Source organism: Schistocerca nitens, chromosome 12, assembly GCF_023898315.1.
Source record: "Schistocerca nitens isolate TAMUIC-IGC-003100 chromosome 12, iqSchNite1.1, whole genome shotgun sequence".
NCBI classification, from domain to species: Eukaryota; Metazoa; Arthropoda; class Insecta; order Orthoptera; family Acrididae; genus Schistocerca; species Schistocerca nitens.
The window spans coordinates 99,495,730-99,515,715 of NC_064625.1; the positions used below are offsets into that span (position 1 = coordinate 99,495,730).

General features: G+C 45.0%; 1 protein-coding gene across 1 annotated transcript in view; it reads left to right on the plus strand.

Moving 5' to 3' along the window:
* The window catches only part of LOC126215164 (alkylglycerol monooxygenase-like), a 232,049-nt gene that overhangs the window by 171,396 nt on the left and 40,667 nt on the right, over positions 1–19,986 (plus strand). The window contains exon 3 of the mRNA XM_049941833.1: positions 4,674–4,825. Coding sequence (XP_049797790.1) covers positions 4,674–4,825 — 152 coding nt within the window. The remainder of the gene's footprint in view (positions 1–4,673; positions 4,826–19,986) is intronic.

The following is a 19,986-nucleotide window of genomic DNA, read 5'->3' on the forward strand; positions in this document are numbered from 1 at the left end:
CGGAGCCAACGTCGTACTGCATCAATAACTTCTTCATCATCCGCGTAGTGCCTCCCACGGATTGCGTCCTTCATTGGGCCAAACATATGGAAATCCGACGGTGCGAGATCGGGGCTGTAGGGTGCATGAGGAAGAACAGTCCACTGAAGTTTTGTGAGCTCCTCTCGGGTGCGAAGACTTGTGTGAGGTCTTGCGTTGTCATGAAGAAGGAGAAGTTCGTTCTGATTTTTGTGCCTACGAACACGCTGAAGTCGTTTCTTCAATTTCTGAAGAGTAGCACAATACACTTCAGAGTTGATCGTTTGACCATGGGGAAGGACATCGAACAGAATAACCCCTTCAGCGTCCCAGAAGACTGTAACCATGACTTTACCGGCTGAGGGTATGGCTTTAAACTTTTTCTTGGTAGGGGAGTGGGTGTGGCGCCACTCCATTGATTGCAGTTTTGTTTCATCGCCTGTAACAATCTTTGACAAGAAATTGTCACCCTCAGCCACATGACGAGCAAGCAATTCCGCACAGATGGTTCTCCTTTGCTCTTTATGGTGTTCGGTTAGACAACGAGGGACCCAGCGGGAACAAACCTTTGAATATCCCAACTGGTGAACAATTGTGACAGCACTACCAACAGAGATGTCAAGTTGAGCACTGAGTTGTTTGATGGTGATCCGTCGATCATCTCGAACGAGTGTGTTCGCACGCTCCGCCATTGCAGGAGTCACAGCTGTGCACGGCCGGCCCGCACGCGGGAGATCAGACAGTCTTGCTTGACCTTGCGGCGATGATGACACACGCTTTGCCCAACGACTCACCGTGCTTTTGTCCACTGCCAGATCACCGTAGACATTCTGCAAGCGCCTATGAATATCTGAGATGCCCTGGTTTTCCGCCAAAAGAAACTCGATCACTGCCCGTTGTTTGCAACGCACATCCGTTACAGACGCCATTTTAACAGCTCCGTACAGCGCTGCCACCTGTCGGAAGCCAATGAAACTATACGAGACGAAGCGGGATTGTTTGAAAATATTCCACAAGAAATTTCCGGTTTTTTCAACCAAAATTGGCCGAGAAAAAAAATGTGTTGCATTACTTATTGAACTGCCCTCGTACAATTGAGTATCATACGAAATACATTTAATATATTTTTTATTCTAACAGCATCTTGCGGACCCCTCTGGCATAGCTCTCGGACCCCTGGGGGTCCGCGGACCACCTGTTGGGAACCACTGCAATAGCGGATCATGGTTCTTAATAGGGTGTGAGAAGATGAGGCGCGGCAGTGCACCCTCTGCAAACTGTTCCCATGTGGGTCACAAGATTGTGGTACGGCGTTGCATTCCTCCACCATCACGATTGACAAAAGCTGGATGGTCCTTGGTGCATATGAACGTGCTGCAATAGGTAGTCCCAAAGCGTACCACACGTGTTCGAGTGGGATTTAAGGCCATACCATTCGTCAAATAGCGTAACGTTCCAAGAGCTGCTCCACCTGTGGAGTTCGATAAAGTCGCGCATTGCCATCCATAAAAATGAAGCCGGAGCCGAATGCACCGCCTGAAAACATGCGCATGAAAAAGTACACTACTGGCCATTAAAATTGCTACACCAAGAAGAAATGCAGATGATACACGGGTATTCATTGGACAAATGTATTATACTACAACTGACATGTGATTACATTTTCACGCAATTTGGGTGCATACATCCTCAGAAATCAGTACGCAGAACAACCACCTCTGGCCGCAATTATACGCCTTGGCATTGAGTCAGAGTTTGGATGGCGTAGACATGTTCAGCTGCCCATGCAGATTCAACACGATACCACAGTTCATCAAGAGTAGTGACTGGCGTGTTGCGTGTGGCGTGTTGCTCGGCCACCGTTGACCAGACGTTTTCAGTTGGTGAGAGATCTGGAGAATGTGCTGGCCAGGGCAGCAATCGAACATTTTCTGTATCCAGAAAGGCCTGTACAGGACCTGCAACATGCGGTCGTGCATTATCCTGCTGAAAGGTAGGGTTTCGCAGGGATCGAATGAATGGTAGAGCAACGGGTCGTAACCCATCTGAAATGTAACGTCTACTATTCAAAGTGCCGTCAATGCGAACAAGAGGTGACCGCAGACGTGTAACCAATGGCACCCCACATCATCACGCCGGGTGATACGTCAGTATGACGATGACGAATACACGCTTCCAATGTGCGTTCACCACGATGTCACCAAACACTGATGCGACCATCATGATGCTCTAAACAGAACCTGGATTCATCCGAAAAAATGACGTTTTGCCATTCGTGCACCCAGGTTCGTCGTCGAGTACACCATCGCAGGCGCTCCTATCTGTGATGCAGCGTCAAGGGTAACCGCAGCTGTGGTCTCCGAGCTGATAGTCCATGCTGCTGCAAACGTCGTCGAACTGTTCCTGCAGATGGTTGTTGTCTTGCAAACGTCCCCATCTGTTGACACAGGGATCGAGACGTGGCTGCACGATCCGTTACAGCCATGCAGATAAGATGCCTGTCATCTCGACTGCTAGTGATATGAGGCCGTTGGGATCCAGCACGGCGTTCCGTATTACCCTCCTGAACCCACCGATTCCATATTCTGCGAACGGTCATTGGATCTCGGCCAACGCGAGCAGCAATGTCGCGATACGTTAAACCGCAATCGCGATACGCTACAATCGGATTTTATCAAAGTCGGAAACGTGATGGTACGCATTTCTCCTCCTTCCACGAGGCATCACAACAACGTTTCACCAGGCAACGCCGGTCAACTGCTGTTTGTGTATGAGAAATCGGTTGGAAACTTTCCTCGTGTCAGCACGTTGTAGGTGTCGCCACCGGCGCCAACCTTCTGTGAATGCTCTGAAAAGCTAATCATTTGCATATCACAGCATCTTCCTCCTGTCGGTTAAATTTCGCGTCTGTAGCTCGTCACCTTGGTGGTGTGGCAATTTTAATGGCCAGTAGTCTAGTAGACTGCCGCAGTAACACTGACCGGCAGGTGGAATGTCTTCAAAGGTTTGGAGGACAGGAGGCCCATGCAACATAATGCACCGGCACGCTATAACACCTGGAACACCAAAATGATCATGTTGGACACTGTTTCTGATGTCAATCATCGACAAACTTCATCTCTTTGGTGGTCCACGTGCTGTGGTCTGGGCAGCTGTAGCGTTAAACGTGCGTACCCAACTCGAAGTCTTTGAACACGGTACACCCATTGTTCAGTGTCACCGTAACACTGTACTCCTTCCTCATCTGCGTCTTTTCAGGGATGAATTCGGCCCAAACTTCCTTTTTTAGGTTCCATATGTCAACTGGAATCCTTACAGGATCTCTCTTTCTGTCTGTCTGTCGGTCTGTAAGTCGTATGTCTGTATGTATGTCCGACTTGATGGCCCATCTCTATACGTAATTAAATTTGTGCTGAACTCTTGGTGCGTCAGTCCTGCTCGCACTTGCCCAAATTTTTAAAGCTGGCAGCTCTACCGAGTCGAACAGTGCAGCTGGAGGATCTCTTGGAGCGAGACATATTTGACTGGACTGGCCTGCCCTTTAATCCAACCAGGGAGCCACCATAAATCGCGGTAAAATAAGTGTAATTATTGTCTTTGAGTAAAAGTCTCATTTCTGATAGTATCGTTGCGCATTTCTTCAACCATCTGCACGAACAGTTCGACGACGTTTGCAGGAACATGGACTATCAGCTCGGAGACCACGGCTGCGGTTAGCCTATGCGCTGCATCACAGACAGGAACGCCTGCGATGGTGTACTCGACGACTAACCTGGGTGCACGAATGGCAAAACGTCATTTTTTCGGATGAATCCAGGTTCTGTTTGCAGCATCATGATGGTCGCATCTGTGTTTGGCGACATCGCAGTGAACGCACAATGGAAGTGTCTATTCGTCATCACCATACTGGCGTATCACCCGGCGTGACGGTATGGGGTGCCATTGGTTACACGTCTCGGCCACCTCTTCTTCGCATTGACGGCACTCTGAACAGTGGACGTTACATTTCAGATGTGTTACGACCCGTGGCTCTACCCTTCATTCGATCCCTGCAAAACCCTACATTTCAGCAGGATAATGCACGACCGCATGTTGCAGGTCCTGTACGGGCCTTTGTGGACACAGAAAATGTTCGACTGCTGCTCTGGCCAGCACATTCTCTAGATCTTTCACCAGTTGGTCAATGGTGGCCAAGCAACTGGCTCGTCACAATACGCCAGTCACTTCTCTTGATGAACTGTGGTATCGTGTTGAAGCTGCATGGGCAGCTGCACCTGTACACGCCATCCGAGCTCTGTTTGACTCAATGCCCAGGCGTATCAAGGCCGTTATTACGGCCAGAGGTGATTGTTCTGGGTACTGATTTCTCAGAATCTATGCACCCAAATTGCGTGAAAATGTAATCACATGTCAGTTCTAGTATAGTATATTTGTCCAATGAATACCCGTTTATCATCTGCATTGCTTCTTGGTGTAGCAATTTTAATGGCCAGTAGTGTATAACACGCCCCGAGAAAAAAATTCTCGATAAACATGCTTTTTCGGGCCAAACATGATGAACCGCCCATGCCTTCTGAGTGCGTGAGTCTGTTTGCCAAACAGTGTTGTCAAGCTACGGGTAGGTTCATGGCAGTGACGCGTCGGTCTGCCCACAGGCTGGTGTTCCGCGGGGCCGAGCACTGGGCCTACGTGAGCATCTACGAGCGCTGGCGCCTGCTGGACCTGCCGTGGGACTCCCCGGCCACGTGGTACCTGGCGCTCGTCGGCGTCGACTTCTGCTACTACTGGGTGCACCGCGCCTGCCACGGTGAGCCACCGCTGCGCCTCTCTTCCCTGTTTGATGCAGGTTACATATCTAGCGCAGAAATGGGTTTTCCCAGGCATGTGGTACCAACACCGACTCAAAGGAAGGCCTGGGCGCTTGTTGGTGACGTCACGTCAGCTAGGCACGGCGAACGCCAGGTCTGTTGCAGGCACAAACGACTGGGCTTGCTTATCGCCATAAACCTCTTATTTTTGGACAAAATGTTTGGCGTTGTTTTGGATTCTGCAGTTTTATTTAGATGAAAGATTTTCTTACTATCGTAAAGCTACAAATGAAGATCATAGTTCTGTATTACAGAAGCCTGTCGAAACAAACGTAGATCAATATGAGATGCTTTGCCCCATTCCAAGATTCGGAAATTCTACATTCAAGTTACTATATTTACTTGATCCATTTTGTTATCGAAACTTACCCCAACCCCTTACAATTAACTCGTTTCTTTTATTTATTTACTTTCGTTTGACATCGTCACTGGAAATGTGAACTAATTTACATGTGTAAATCTCCAACTGTTGCCGGTTATTAGATTACAGTTGTTTTCAACGAAAGGAATTCTAAACAGGAAACAAAATAGCTTCATACATCGAAAATACTTGTTGGTTGGTTGTTTCGGGGAAGGAGACCAGACAGCGAGGTCATCGGTCTCATCGGATTATGAAAGGACGGGGAAGGAAGTCGGCCGTGCCCTTTGAAAAGAACCATCCCGGAATTTGCCTGGAGCGATTTAGGGAAATCACGGAAAACCTAAATCAAGATGGCCGGGCGCGGGATTGAACCGTCGTCCTCCCGAATGCGAGTCGAAAATACTGCTGAGCTTAAACTTTTTTAAACATGCACATTAGAAAAGATAAATATTCCCCCTCTTGCAACTGAAAGGAGAAACTTTATAAGATAAAAAAAATTTATTTGATAAAACAAGTACCTCTCTTTTGCCTCTTCCTCTGTCCCCCACCCCCTCCCCCAACGTGTACAATCGCAAAATATTTCATTAACATTCACTGCTCCTCACTCCATAGTCAACCAAGATACCTAAAGAAGAGCACCAATATGTTCACAGTTTCTTGTAAAAGCAACCCAGTACAAACGTAACTTCCTCAGATTTACAAATAAGGTAAAGAAGCACGAATTCTGTTTCTGCTGGACCGTGAAGTTGTTTTTGTATGTCAATCCTTAAAATAGGCGGAAATTTAAGTTCAGGAGTACACTATTTGTTAAGAAGTGTAATCAATTGCACTATTAATTGATTGCAGAAATCTCCCAGAAAAATGTGTGTTGGTCAACTACCGCCAGTAGTTTCAATTTTGCTGTGTCAGAGAGGGAGACACCACCATTATGAGTATGCCTGCAACAGACCTGGCGTTCGCCGTGCCTAGCTGACGTGACGTCACGAACAAGCGCCGAGGCCTTCCTTTGAGTCGGTGTTGGTGGTACGCAGTTAAGTTCACCAAACGAAATACAGTTCCAGAAAAAAAGTAAGCAGAAAATAAAAACCAACAGAATGCAGTTCGTACATAAATCAAATCTCATTCTGGAAACATCCCTTAGGCTGTGGCTAAGACATGTCTCCGCAATATCCTTTCTTTCAGGAGTGCTAGTTTTGCAAGGTTCGCAGGAGAACTTCTGTAAAGTTTGCAAGGTAACAGACGAGGTACTGGCAGAAGTAAAGCTGTGAGAACGGGGCATGAGTCGTGCTTCGGTGGCTCAGTTGGTACAGCACTTGCCCGCGAAAGTCAATAGGTCCCGAGTTCGAGTCTCGGTCCGGCACACAGTTTTAATCTGCCAGGAAGTTTCGTAAATCAAAAAGGTTTCGTTTTAATCGTAAATTACAAATTGGAACGTGGATTTCCGGGATAAAGTGTCTCATAAGTTATCGACGTATTTGTAACGTTGTTTTAATTGTTGTTGTTGTGGTCTTCAGTCCTGAGACTAGTTTGATGCAGCTCTCCATGTTACTTTATCCTGTGCAAGCTTCTTCATCTTCCAGTACCTAATGCAGCCTGCAACCTTCTGAATCTGCGTAATGTGTTCATCTCTTGGTCTCCCTCTACGATTGTTACCCTCCACGCTGCCCTCCAATACTAAATTGGTGATCCCTTGATGCCTCAGAACATGTTCTACCAACCGATCCCTTCTTCTATTCAAGTTGTGCCACAAACTCCTCTTCTCCCCAATTCTACTCAATACCTCCTCATTAGTTATGTGATCTACCCATCCAATCTTCATTCTTCTGTAGCACCACATTTCGAAAGCTTCTATTCTCTTCATGTCTAAACTATTTATCGTCCATGTTTCACTTCCATACATGGCTACACTCCATACAAATACCTTCAGAAACGACTTCCTTACTTTTAAGTCCATACTCGATGTTACCAAATTCCTTTTCTTCAGAACGCTTTCCTTGCCATTGCCAGTCTACATTTTATATTCTCTCTACTTCGAACTTCATCAGTTATTTTTCTCTCCAAATAGCAAAACTCCTTTACTACTTTAAGTGTCTCATTTCCTAATCTAATTCCCTCAGCATCACCCGACTTAATTTGACTACATTCCATTATCCTCGTTTTGCTTTTGCTGAAGTTCACCTAATATCCTCCTTTCAAGACACTGTCCATTCCGTTCAACTGCTCTTCCAAGTCCTTTGCTGTCTCTGACAGAATTTCAATATCATCGGCGAACCTCAAAGTTTTTACTTCTTCTCCATGAATTTTAATACCTACTCCGAATTTTTCTTTTGTTTCCTTTACTGCTTGCTTAATATACAGATTGAATAGCATCGGGGAGAGGCTGCAACCCTGTCTCACTCCCTTCCCAACCACTGCTTTCCTTTCATGTCCCTCGACTCTTGTAACTGCCATCTGGTTTCTGTACAAACTGTAAATAGCCTTTCGCTCCCTGTACTTTACCCCTGCCACCTTCAGAATTCGAAAGAGAGTATTCCAGTCAACATTGTCAGAAGCTTTCTCTCAGTCTACCAATGCTAGAAACGTAGGTTTGCCTTTCCTTTATCTTCTAAGGTAAGTGTTAGGGTCAGTATTACCTCACGTGTTCCAACATTTCTACGGAATCCAAACTGATCGTCCCCGAGATCGGCTTCCACCAGTTTTTCCATTCGTCTGTAAAGAATTCTTGTTAGTATTTTGCAGCTGTGACTTATTAAACTGATAGTTCAGTAATTTTCACATCTGTCAACACCTGCTTTGTTTGGGATTGGAATTATTATATTCTTCTTGAAGTCTGAGGGTATTTCGTATGTCTCATACATCTTGCTCACCAGATGGTAGAGTTCTGTCAAGACTGGCTCTCCCAAGGCTGTCAGTAGCTCTAATGGAAAGTTGACTACTCCCGGGGTCTTGTTTCGACTTAGATCTTTCAGTGCTCTGTCAAACTCTTTCCGCAGTATCATATTTTAATTAATAAATATCATTTTGACTATTTTTTGACCGTGACTGTCTGAAGAAATATGTAAAGGTTTTTTTTAATTACTCCTACCAGTCACAAACTTTGTCAACTATTTTATTACTCATTTATTTAGCGACATGTTTCGAGGGAATACCTCATCTTCAGGGTAAATGGCATTACAAAAACAGCTTTACAATAAGGTCATACTGATGTTACATTGACTTCTCGTAAATGCTGTGGTCATCCTATGGAAGAAGAGAAAACTTACAAGGGAACCTCCCCATCGCACCCCCCTCAGATTTAGTTATAAGTTGGCACAGGGATAGGCCATGAAAAACTGAACACAGATCAATCGAGAAAACAGGAAGAAGTTGTATGGAACTATGAAAAAATAAGCAAAATATACAAACTGAGTAGTTCGTGTGCAAGATAATCCACATCAAGGTACGTGTACACTGAGGAGCACCGTGGTCCCGTGGTTACCGTGAGCAGCTACGGAGCGGAAGGTCCCTGGTTCAATCCTCCCTCGAGTGAAAAGTTTTAATTTTTTATTTTCAGACAATTATCAAAGTTCATGCACTCAGACATGATCAACTTCGCTCTCCAAAATTCCAGGACATGTTCAGATTTGCTTGGACACATGCAGGATTTGACGGTCTACACACGGAAAAACTTGAAAACGTTAAAAACGTATGTTTTGACAGAGCACAGGGAAAACTGTGCGACTGTGAAACTGTTGCATTCATTTGTTGCCGTTTAAGTGACAAACTCTTATGTTTTCATCACTTTTTTCGGAGTGATTATCACATCCACAAGAAAACCTAAATCGGGCAAGGTAGAAGAATCTTTTTACCCATTCGCCAAGTGTGTAAGTTAGGTGGGTCGACAACATATTCCTGTAATGTGACGCACATGCCGTCACCAGTGTCGTATAGAATATTTCAGACGTGTTTTCCTGTGGAGGAATCGGTTGACCCATGAATTTGCAATCAAATGTTTTCGGTTCCTATTGGAGAGGCACGTCCTTTCGTCTACTAATCGCACGGTTTTGCGGTGCGGTCGCAAAACACAGACACTAAACGTATTACAGCGAACAGAGACGTCAATGAATGAACGGTCAGATCGTAACTTCGCGAAAATAAAGTAAGTAAAATTTTTACTCGAGGGAGGGACTCGAACCAAGGACCTCTCGTCTCGCAGTTACTCACTCTAATCACGGGACCACGGTGCTCTTCAGCTTACATTGTCCTTGTGTTGCATATCTTACACCTGGACTACTCAGTTTGTATATTTTGCTTGTTTTTTCATAGTTCCACACAACTTCTTCCTGTTTTCTCGATTGATCTGTGTTCAGTTTTTCAAGGCCTATCCACTGTGTCAATTTATAACTAAATCTGAGGGGGGTGCGATGGGGAGGTTCCCTTGTTAGTAAGAGGCGATGTCACATTGGAAGCTGGACTGATGTTTGCATGAAAATGTTTTGTAACGGTCACTTCCGTTTTCAGAATTACACATACTAGGTGCCTGTTTTGTATCCACCAGATCTCTAACTGGAGCTTGAACTTCAGAGTTATACACTGTCTCACTATTTGCGCAGGCACTTACCTGATCTGAGATGGTTCCCTCTGGCATGGTGATGCCGTCGGTTGTAGTGGAAGTCGACAGTGAAGACTGCCCTGGAGTACTCGAAGATGCTGCCGTCGTACTGCTGTTGATCTGCGTCCGCCACTGGAGAAATCGCCTGATGTAACTGTAGCAACTGTCGGTTACCGCGTGTTCCAACCGTCTCCGATACCGCTGTCCGTTGAACGCGCTAGCCGCTGCTGTTCCCTGCACTCAACTTATTTAGACTCTGAGCCCCCACGCAAATTACCTTTAACGTGATAGTAAGTGTTAGTTGTGAAAATTACCGTAATTTCACTATTTCCAGACACCTGTTTGCGGAAAAAATCGATCTCGTACTGTTTCGTGAGAGATTCACTCTACAGAAATCTGTACTGGTTTTGCAAAGGTTTTTACACTTAGCATAGTACGCTGAATAACAGAGAGCAAAGGAATTACCACTTTGCAGGACACAAATCCCGAACGAGAAACATCCAATTTTGGGCTTCCAAAAATAAGTGAGCGACCGTTACAAAACATTTTCGTGCAAACATCAGTCCAGCTTCCAAACTGACATCGCCTCTTACTAACAAGGGAACCTCCCCATCGCACCCCCCTCAGATTTAGTTATAAGTTGGCCCAGTGGATAGGCCATGGAAAACTGGACACAGATCAATCGAGAAAACAGGAAGAAGTTGTGTGGAACTATGAAAAAAATTAGTAAAATATACAAACTGAGTAGTTCATGCGCAACATATGCAACATCAAGGAGATCGTAGCAAAAGGAGCGCCGTGGTCCCATGGTTAGCGTGAGTAGCTGCGGAATGAGAGGTCCTTGGTTCAAGTCTTGCCTCAATGAAAATTTTATTTTCGCAAAGTTATGATCTGTCCGTTCGTTCATTGACGTCTCTGTTCACTGTAATAAGTTTAGTGTCTGTGTTTTGCGACCGCACCGCAAAACCGTGCGATTAGTAGACGAAAGGACGTGCCTCTCCAATAGGAACCGAAAACATTTGATCGCAAATTCATAGGTCAACCGATTCCTCCACAGGAAAACACGTCTGAAATATTCTATACGACACTGGTGACGGCATGTGCGTCACATTACAGGAATATGTTGTCGACACACCTAACTTGCACACTTGGCGAATGGGTAAAAAGTTTCTTCTACCTTGCCCGATTTAGGTTTTCTTGTGGATGTGATAATCACTCCGAAAAAAGATATGAAAACATAAGAGTTTGTCACATAAACTGAAAATAAAAATTTAAACTTTTCGCTCGAGGGAAGACTTGAACCTAGGACCTCTTGTTTGGTAGCTGCTCTCGCTAACCACGGGACCACGGCGCTCCGTGACACCCATTGTCCTTGATGTTGCCTATCTTCGGATGGACTACTCAGTTTGTATATTTTACTAATTTTTTTCATAGTTCCACACAGCTTCTTCAGGTTTTCTCGATTGATCTGTGTTCAGTTTTTCAAGGCCTATCCACTGTGCCAACTTATAACTAAATCTGAGGGGGGTGCGATGGGGAGGTTCCCTTGTAAGTTTTCTCTTCTTCCACAGGATGACCACAGCATTTACGAGAAGACTATGTAACATCAGTATGACCTTCCTGTAAAGCTGTTTTTGTAAAGCCATTTAGCCTGAAGATGAGATATTCCCTCCAAACATGTCGTTAAATAAATAATACAATAGTTGCCAAAGTTTGTGACTGGTAGCGGTAATTTAAAAAAAAACCTTTACATAATTAATATCATACTCAACACCGTCGTTTAGATAAAGCGTAGTACCTGTATCGAGGTATTTCGACCGTGAGCAGCGACTGTGACACAATATTTGCTTCAGAATACTTTAAAGAGAAAAGTCGAGAAGCAGTTTGAGCACTGTTCTCATACCAGGCTTTCCTGGATTTGCTGATAGCTGTCCTTCACAGAACCTGTAACGTCACTGCAAACAGAGTGTTGTGACTTCTAATACATGTTAGAAACAAGATCAGGTTTTTCAGTTGTTCTTCACAGCCTTGGCATGAGCTGTGGTCATCCTGTGGAGAAAGAGAAGGAAAGCGTAATACAATAAGCATGTAGGCTGAAGCAATGAATTAAAATTTTTACCAGGTCTCCTACTTACTAAGCAAATGCACTACCCACTGTGCCACGATGGGACTGCGGCTACCACCGCTACACTGACTACCCTACTACGTCTCCTTCCCTGATGCAAATCCCAAGTCTCACCTCAGGCCATTGCTTCAGCCTACACCATTATTGCAGATAAAGATGGGACTCAATATATCCCAGGAAAATAGACTGTGTGTGATTAATATATCATGTACGCCTGAGATATGAATAAGACTAACCCCATTTCGCCCATTGCTAACAAGGGAACCTCCCCATCGCACCCCCCTCAGATTTAGTTATAAGTTGGCACAGTGGATAGGCCTTGAAAAACTGAACACAGATCAATCGCGAAAAGAGGAAGAAGTTGTGTGGAACTATGAAAAAAATTAATAAAATATACAAACTGAGTAGTCCATGCAAAGATAGGCAACATCAAGAACAGTGGAAGTCAAATAGCGCCGTGGTCCCGTGGTTAGCAAGAACAGCTACGGAACGAGAGGTCCTAGGTTCAAGTCTTGCCTCCAGTGAAAATTTTAATTTTTTATTTTCAGTTTATGTGAAAACTCTTATGTTTTCATCACTTTTTTGGGAGTGTTATCACATCCACAAGAAAACCTAAATCGGGCAAGATAGAAGAATCTTTTTACCCATTCGCTAAGTGTACAAGTTAGGTGGGTCGACAACATATTCCTATCATGTCACGCACATGCCGTCACCAGTGTCGTATAGAATGTATGAGACGTGTTTTCCTGTGGAGGAATCGGTTGACCTATGACCTTGCAATCAAATGTTTTCGGTTCCCGTTGGAAAGGCACGTCCTTTCGTCTACTAATCGCACGGTTTTGCGGTGCGGTCGAAAACACAGACACTAAACTTATTGCAGTGAACAGAGACGTCAATGAACGAACGGACAGATCAAAACTTCGCGAAAATAAAGAAAGTAAAATTTTCAGTCAAGGGAAGACTTGAACCAAGGACTTCTTGTTCTGCAGCTACTCATGCTAACCACGGGACCACGACGCTCCTGAAGTCACATTCTCCTTGATGTTGCCTATGTTGCGCATGGACTACTCAATTTGTATATTTTACTAATTTTTTTCATAGTTCCACACAACTTCTTCCTGTTTTCTCGATTGATCTGTGTTCAGTTTTTCAAGGCCTATCCACTGTGCCAACTTATAACTAAATCTGAGGGGGGTGCAATGGGGAGGTTCCCTTGTAAGGAGCTATTCCAATATCGGAAAGCCTGATGCGAGCTTAGAAGGGGAACGGCAACAGGCTAAAGCGTAAACTGCATTTTGTGTTGGGAGAGAGACGTACTAGGGTCGTCCATGTAGGAGTGGTAGCCGCAGTCCCGGTGTAGAGCAATAGACAATGGAGATAACTACGCTTGTTCTCATAAATTAAGGATAATGCTGATACATGGTGAAACAACGCTCTGGTGGGCGGTTTGCGGCATTAAGTCACCTCGGGGTATGACCATGCGGTGCATTTGTCCTGCGGTCGTCCCCCGGGGGCGCTGGCAGCAGTCCACATAAGCAGAGGTGTGTTGGTGCATGTGAGAGTACGGTGCAGCGAGTAAGTGTGCAAACGTTTTCAGACGTGCTAATGGTGGCTGTGTGTCGAAAATGGCTCAAAGAACACATGTCGATGAGGGGTAGAATACTAGGGCGACTGGAGGCTGGTCAAACACAGCAGGTCGTAGCACGGGCCCTCCGTGTGCCACAAACTGTGGTCTCAAAGATTGTGGCAACTATTTCAGCAGACAGGAAACGTGTCCAGGCGCTACAGCACGGGACGTCCACAGTGTACAACACCACAAGGAGATCGATATCTCACCATCAGTGCCCACAGACGGCCACGGAGTACTGCAGGTAACCTTGCTCGGGACCTTACCGCAGCCACTGGAACAGTTGTCTCCAGACACACAGCCTACAGACAACTGAACAGACACGGTTTATTCGCCTGGAGACCTGCAAGGTGCATTCCACTGACCCCTGGTCACAGGAGAGCCCGTAAAGCCTGGTGTCAAGGACCAAGTACATGGTCATTGGAACAGTGGTCCCAGGTTATGTGCACGGCCGAGTGCAGGTATAGTCTGAACACTGATTCTCGCCGAGTTTTCATCTGTTGTGAACCAGGAACCAAATACCCGTTAATGACCTTGAAAGGGACCTGTATGGAGGTCGCGGTTTGATGGTGTGGGGTGGGATTATGATTGGTGCGCATACACCCCTGCATGTCTTTGACAGAGGAACTGTAACAGGTCACGTGTATCGGGACGTCATTTTGCACCAGTATGTCCGCCTTTTCAGGGGTGCAGTGGGTCCCACTTTCCTCCTGTTGGATGATAATGCATGGTCCCACCGAGCTGCCATCGTGGAGGAGTACCTTGAAACAGAAGATATCAGGCAAATGGAGTGGCCTGCCTGTTCTCCTGACCTAAACCCCATAGAGCACGTCTGGGATGCACTCGGTCGACGTATCGCTGCACGTCTTCAAACCCCTACGACACCTCAGGAGCTCCGACAGGCACTGGTGCAAGCATGGGAGGCTGTACCCAGCAGCTGCTCGACCACCTGATCCAGAGTATGCCAACCCGTTGTGCGGCCTGTGTACGTGTGCATGGTGATCATATCCCATATTGATGTCGGGGTACATGCGCAGGAAACAGAGGTGTTTTGTAGCACATATGTTTCTGGACGGTTTTCTCAACTCTTCACCAATACCGTTGACATACAGATCTGTGTTGTGTGTGTTCCCTATGTGCCTATGCTATTACTGCCAATTTTGTGTAGTGCCACGTTGTGTGGCACCACATTCTGCAATTATCCTTAATTTATGAGCATGAGTGTAGTATGGAGGAGACCTGGGTTCGATTCCTGACAGTAGTACAAATTTTAATTCATCGTTTCGGCCTACATCACTATCGCAGATAAAGGTAAGACACAGTATGTTGCAAGAACATCTACTGTATATGATTACACTCTGACAGGTGACACGTACGTAAGCATCCTTTCCGATCACGTGCATCCATTCACGTCCATTGTTTATTCCGATAGACTTGACCAATTCCAGCAGCACAATGCGACCCCCCACACGTCCAGAATTGCTACAGAGTGGCTCCAGAAACGCTCATGTGTGTTTAGACACTTCTGCTGGCCACCAAACTCCCCAGACATGAACATTACTGAGCACGTCTGAGATGCCTTGCAACGTGCTGTCCAGAAAAGACCTCCTCCTCCCCCCCCCCCCTTCGTACTCTGCAGGATTTATGGACAACCCTGCAGGATTCATGGTATCAGTTCCCTCCAGCACTACTTCAGAGATTAGTTGAGTCAACGCTACGTGGTGCTGCGGCACTTCTGCGTGCTCGCGGGGACCCTACACGATATTAGGCAGGTGTTTATAGTGGTTAATAAAAAAAATATATGGGAGAAGAGAGACCGTGAAAAAGGGAAAGAATGAAAAGCAAATCCGACTTTGTATTACAGAAAAGCTATCGGACTTCGTTATTCGGAAAAGCTATTGTTGGGGTGGTCCTTGTGGCGTTTTTGAGCAAAAGTTAAACCAATTTCCACTACAAAACTTACTGAAAAGAAACAGAGAATAACAAAATGTAACTTACATGGGGAAGTGGCGTAGATAAATCATCCTTTACCAGGTTAACTTGTCTTCTTTCGGGCGGCGTCCAGGTCTTCAAAAATCTCCTTCATTTCTGTGTGAAAAGTCGGCTCCGAAATCTTGCAATAAGTTTCATTGTCCAGGAATTTCTAATTTATACCAATTAAAATAATCTTCATACTGTATGCAATTTAATTTACTTTGCTACTTCCATCCTCCGAATTTATTAACAACTTTCACAATATGTCTATACATTAAAATCAGATAAAGACTAGCTAATAAGTATTTTGTTTTTACGTCTTCCAGATCACGTCTGCCTTAAGCTTTGGCTATCAAGAGACAAACAAAAAACGGATAGAAAACAAAAAAAGTGTTACCATTTTAGTATTTTCTCTGCCGTCGAGCGCTCATACCGCTGCGACGGGATATTTTTTATCTGAGGGAACGAGTGTAGCGCGGCGAAATTCAAAGCCCCGCTACATGTTCCAGTTTCTTTGGTTCTTCAGTGTATTAAGAACCTTTTCCAGATTTTTGTAAGGTCCAGGAGATCCTCAGGAATCGTTATGACTACTGTTTGATTATTGTCTTCAAATAAGTGACATTTATGTTCGTCTCATTGCGTACTTCTTTCACTCACCTACTCCACTGTACCGTAGTAGTTGTTTCTACGTATGGTGCGAGTTTCGTTGAGCTGTGTTACTCCGCAGTTGCACATGGTGCGAAAGTTGCTTTCGTCCCTAAGTTTTGGACACCAGTGTAGATGTAGATGTGGATATCGCAGCCCACTGAAGATGTAGCACTACAAAGATGCAAAGTGCTGTGGAGCTGGAGGTAAGGGTATAGTGCGTGAGTGACATTAGAATATACGACGATGGTTCGGACCAAGGATGTGTAGGCGTGGCTAGCTGTAGTCTTGCTGCGTCGTGTGGGCTAAGCCTGAAATATTCGCCTCTGACTGGGCATTTCTCTTCCGCGTCGCCTTGGTCGCCTTGGGCGCAGCTTCTAGCCGCGGCTGTGTGACGCCACAGGCAGCGGCGATCGTATCTATGAGCCAGTCCGCGACCACTGAGACAAGGTCCTTGCTCACGCGATAGTTGGGAGGGAAAGAGAGAGACTAATTCTCGTTTCTTTACGTGAGCCGACATGCCAAATGATCGTGCCCAAACTTAGCCGCCACATGCTGGAAGTTAGAACCAGTCTAATCGTCTAAAGGCCATGATTTGGTCCGATACCGCACGGAAGAGATGGACACGTAGAAACAGACATAGCAAACTGGCTAACGGCCGTTTTTATGTTTTTTGTAACAAGCTGTGGCTACATACAGAGACAGGAAGCATACATTCTTTGTATGGTTGCCATGGGAAATACAACCAAACTGTTCAATTCCTTTCCCATCTCTTTTATATATTATAGTACTATATTAACGACATAGGAGACAATCTAAGTAGCCGTCTTAGATTGTTTCTACATCTACATCTATACTCCGCAAGCCACCTGACGGTGTGTGGCGGAGGGCACGTTGAGTACCTCTATCGGTTCTCCCTTCTATGCCAGTGTCGTATTCTTCGTGGAAAGAAGGATTGTCGGTGTGCTTCTGTGTGGGCTCTAATCCCTCTGATTTTTATCCTCATGGTCTCTTCGCGAGATATACGTAGGAGGGACGAATATACTGCTTACGCTTCGAAACTTTAACAAAAGTCCGTACCGAGCTACTGAGCGTCTCTCCTGCAGAATCTTCCACTGGAGTTTATCTATCATCTCCGTAACGCTTTCGCGATTACTAAATGTTCCTGTAACGAAGCGCGCTGCTCTCCGTTGGATCTTCTCTATCTCTTATATCGACCCTATCTGCTACAGATCCCACACCGCTGAGCAGTATTCAAGCAGTGGGCGAACAAGTGTACTGTAACCTGCTTCCTTTGTTTTCGGATTGCATTTCGTTAGGATTCTTCCAATGAATCTGTCTGGCATCTGCTTTACCAACGATCAACTTTATATCATCATTCCATTTTAAATCCCTCCTAATGCGTACTCCCAGATAATTTATGGAATTAACTGCTTCCAGTTGCTGACCTGCTATTTTGTAGCTAAATGATAAGGGATCTATCTTTCTATGTATTCGCAGCACATTACACTTGTCTACGTTGAGATTCAATTGCCATTCCCTGCACCATGCGTCAATTCGCTGCAGATCCTCCTACATTTCAGTACAGTTTTCCATTGTTACAACCTCTCGATACAAATGATGCTGTCATTTACCGTCTTGTAAAGTCATCAGATGATCAAAACGACTTGAAAAATGATTTAGATAAGATATCTGTACGGTGCGAAATGTGGCACTTGACCCTGAATAAGGAAAAGTGTGAAGTTATACACATGAGTACTAAAAGAAATCAGCTGAATTTCGATTACGCGATAAGTCACACAAATCTGAAGGCTGTAAATTCAACTAAATACTTAGGAATTACAATTACAGATAACCTGAACTGGAACGATCACATAGATAATATTGTGGGTAGAGCAAACCAAAGACTGCAATTCATTGTCAGAACACTTAGAAGGTGTAACAGGTCTACTAAAGAGACTGCTTACACCACGCTTGTCCGCCCTATTCTGGAGTATTGCTGTGCAATGTGGGATCCGCATCAGGTGGGACTGACGGATGACATCGAAAAAGTACAAAGAAGGGCAGCTCGTTCTGCATTATCGCGAAATAGGGGAGACAGTGTCGCAGACATGATACGTGAATTGGAGTGGCAGTCATTAAAACAGAGGCGTTTTTCGTTGCGACGGGATCTTCTCATGAAATTTCAATCACCAGTTTTCTACTCCGATTGCGAAAACATTCTGTTGGCACCCATCTACATAGGGAGAAATGATAATCACGATGAAATAAAGAGAAATCAGGGCTCGCACAGAAAAATTTAAGTGCTCTTTTGCCCGCGTCCCGTTCGAGAGTGGAACGGTAGAGAGACAGCTTGAAGGTGGTTTATTGAACCCTCTGCCAGGCACTTTATTTTGAACAGCAGAGTAATCACGTAGATGTGGATCCCTTGACCGACCTGAATCACGCATCAGTTCCACTATTTTCTTATAGTTTCGTTTTTACGGTTCCACACTTCAATCGGTAAAAAGGGAACCCTCATATTTAACTTTGATGTCTATCTGTCCGTCCAAAAATCTTTTTTCAGGGAAGGGTTGACGTATCAAGTTGAAATTTATGTCGCATACCGACGTCTGTATTCACGTGGCGGTGTAAAAAAGTAAGCTTCCAAAGCAATTCAAACAAAAAATACGGTAATTTGCGTCGCATATTTTGATACGTGCCAACTCATTCAAACGTATAGAGTATTCCCCCTTGACGTAAAAGCATGAAATTTCACAAGAGGAAGGGTTTCACAGTGCAATTAAGGGAAAAAAATCAGATAATCGTTAATTTGTACGCGAAAAAGATATTTCTTTTGTCATTTCTTCTTCGACTACAAACTTGATATTAAAACATTCTTGGAAGTCTCGGAATATCTGTGACCAGTATCTTGCTGGTATCAATGTTGATAACAGGCGAAAATCGGCGAGAAACCGCGATTACCTGGAATTGATAACTGTCTACATAAAGGCAATACACAGAAAGAAGTGTATTAAAGGAAAAAATCTCTCCCCCTCCCTCTCGCCCCATCACCCGTCGGAAAACGCTAACGAGTAACAGCAGACATCTCCACCACTGGCAAAACAAAACACTAAATGGCGAGAGGACAGCGATACTCTCCAACACAGAAGTGCAAATGTGTTAAGTGCAGTAAAACTGCTGTCTACAAAAACACATACACGTGGAAGACGAAAAAGACTGCAATAAACAACAAAAAACAGCGAGTAACGAAAAGTTCAAATGGCTCTGAGCACTATGGGACTTAACGTCTGAGGTCATCAGTCCCCTAGAACTTAGAACTACTTAAACCTAACTAACCTAAGGACATCACACATATCCATGCCCGAGGCAGGATTCGAACTTGCGACCTTAGTGGTCACGCGGTTCCAGACTGAAGCGCCTAGAACCGCACGGCCACACCGGCAGGCTGAGTTGTTGTTGTTGTTGTTGTTGTTGTGGTCTTCAGTCCTCAGACTGGTTTGATGCAGCTCTCCATGCTACTCTATCCTGTGCAAGCTTCTTCATCTCCCAGTACCTACTGCAACCTACATCCTTCTGAATCTGTTTAGTGTATTCATCTCTTGGTCTCCCTCCACGCTGTCCTCCAATGCTAAACTGGTGATCCCTCGATGCCTCAGAATACCAACCAATTCCTTCTTCTCGTCAAGTTGTGCCACAAACTCCTCTTCTCCACAATTCTATTCAATACCTCCTCATTAGTTACGTGATCTACCCACCTTAGCTTCAGCATTCTTC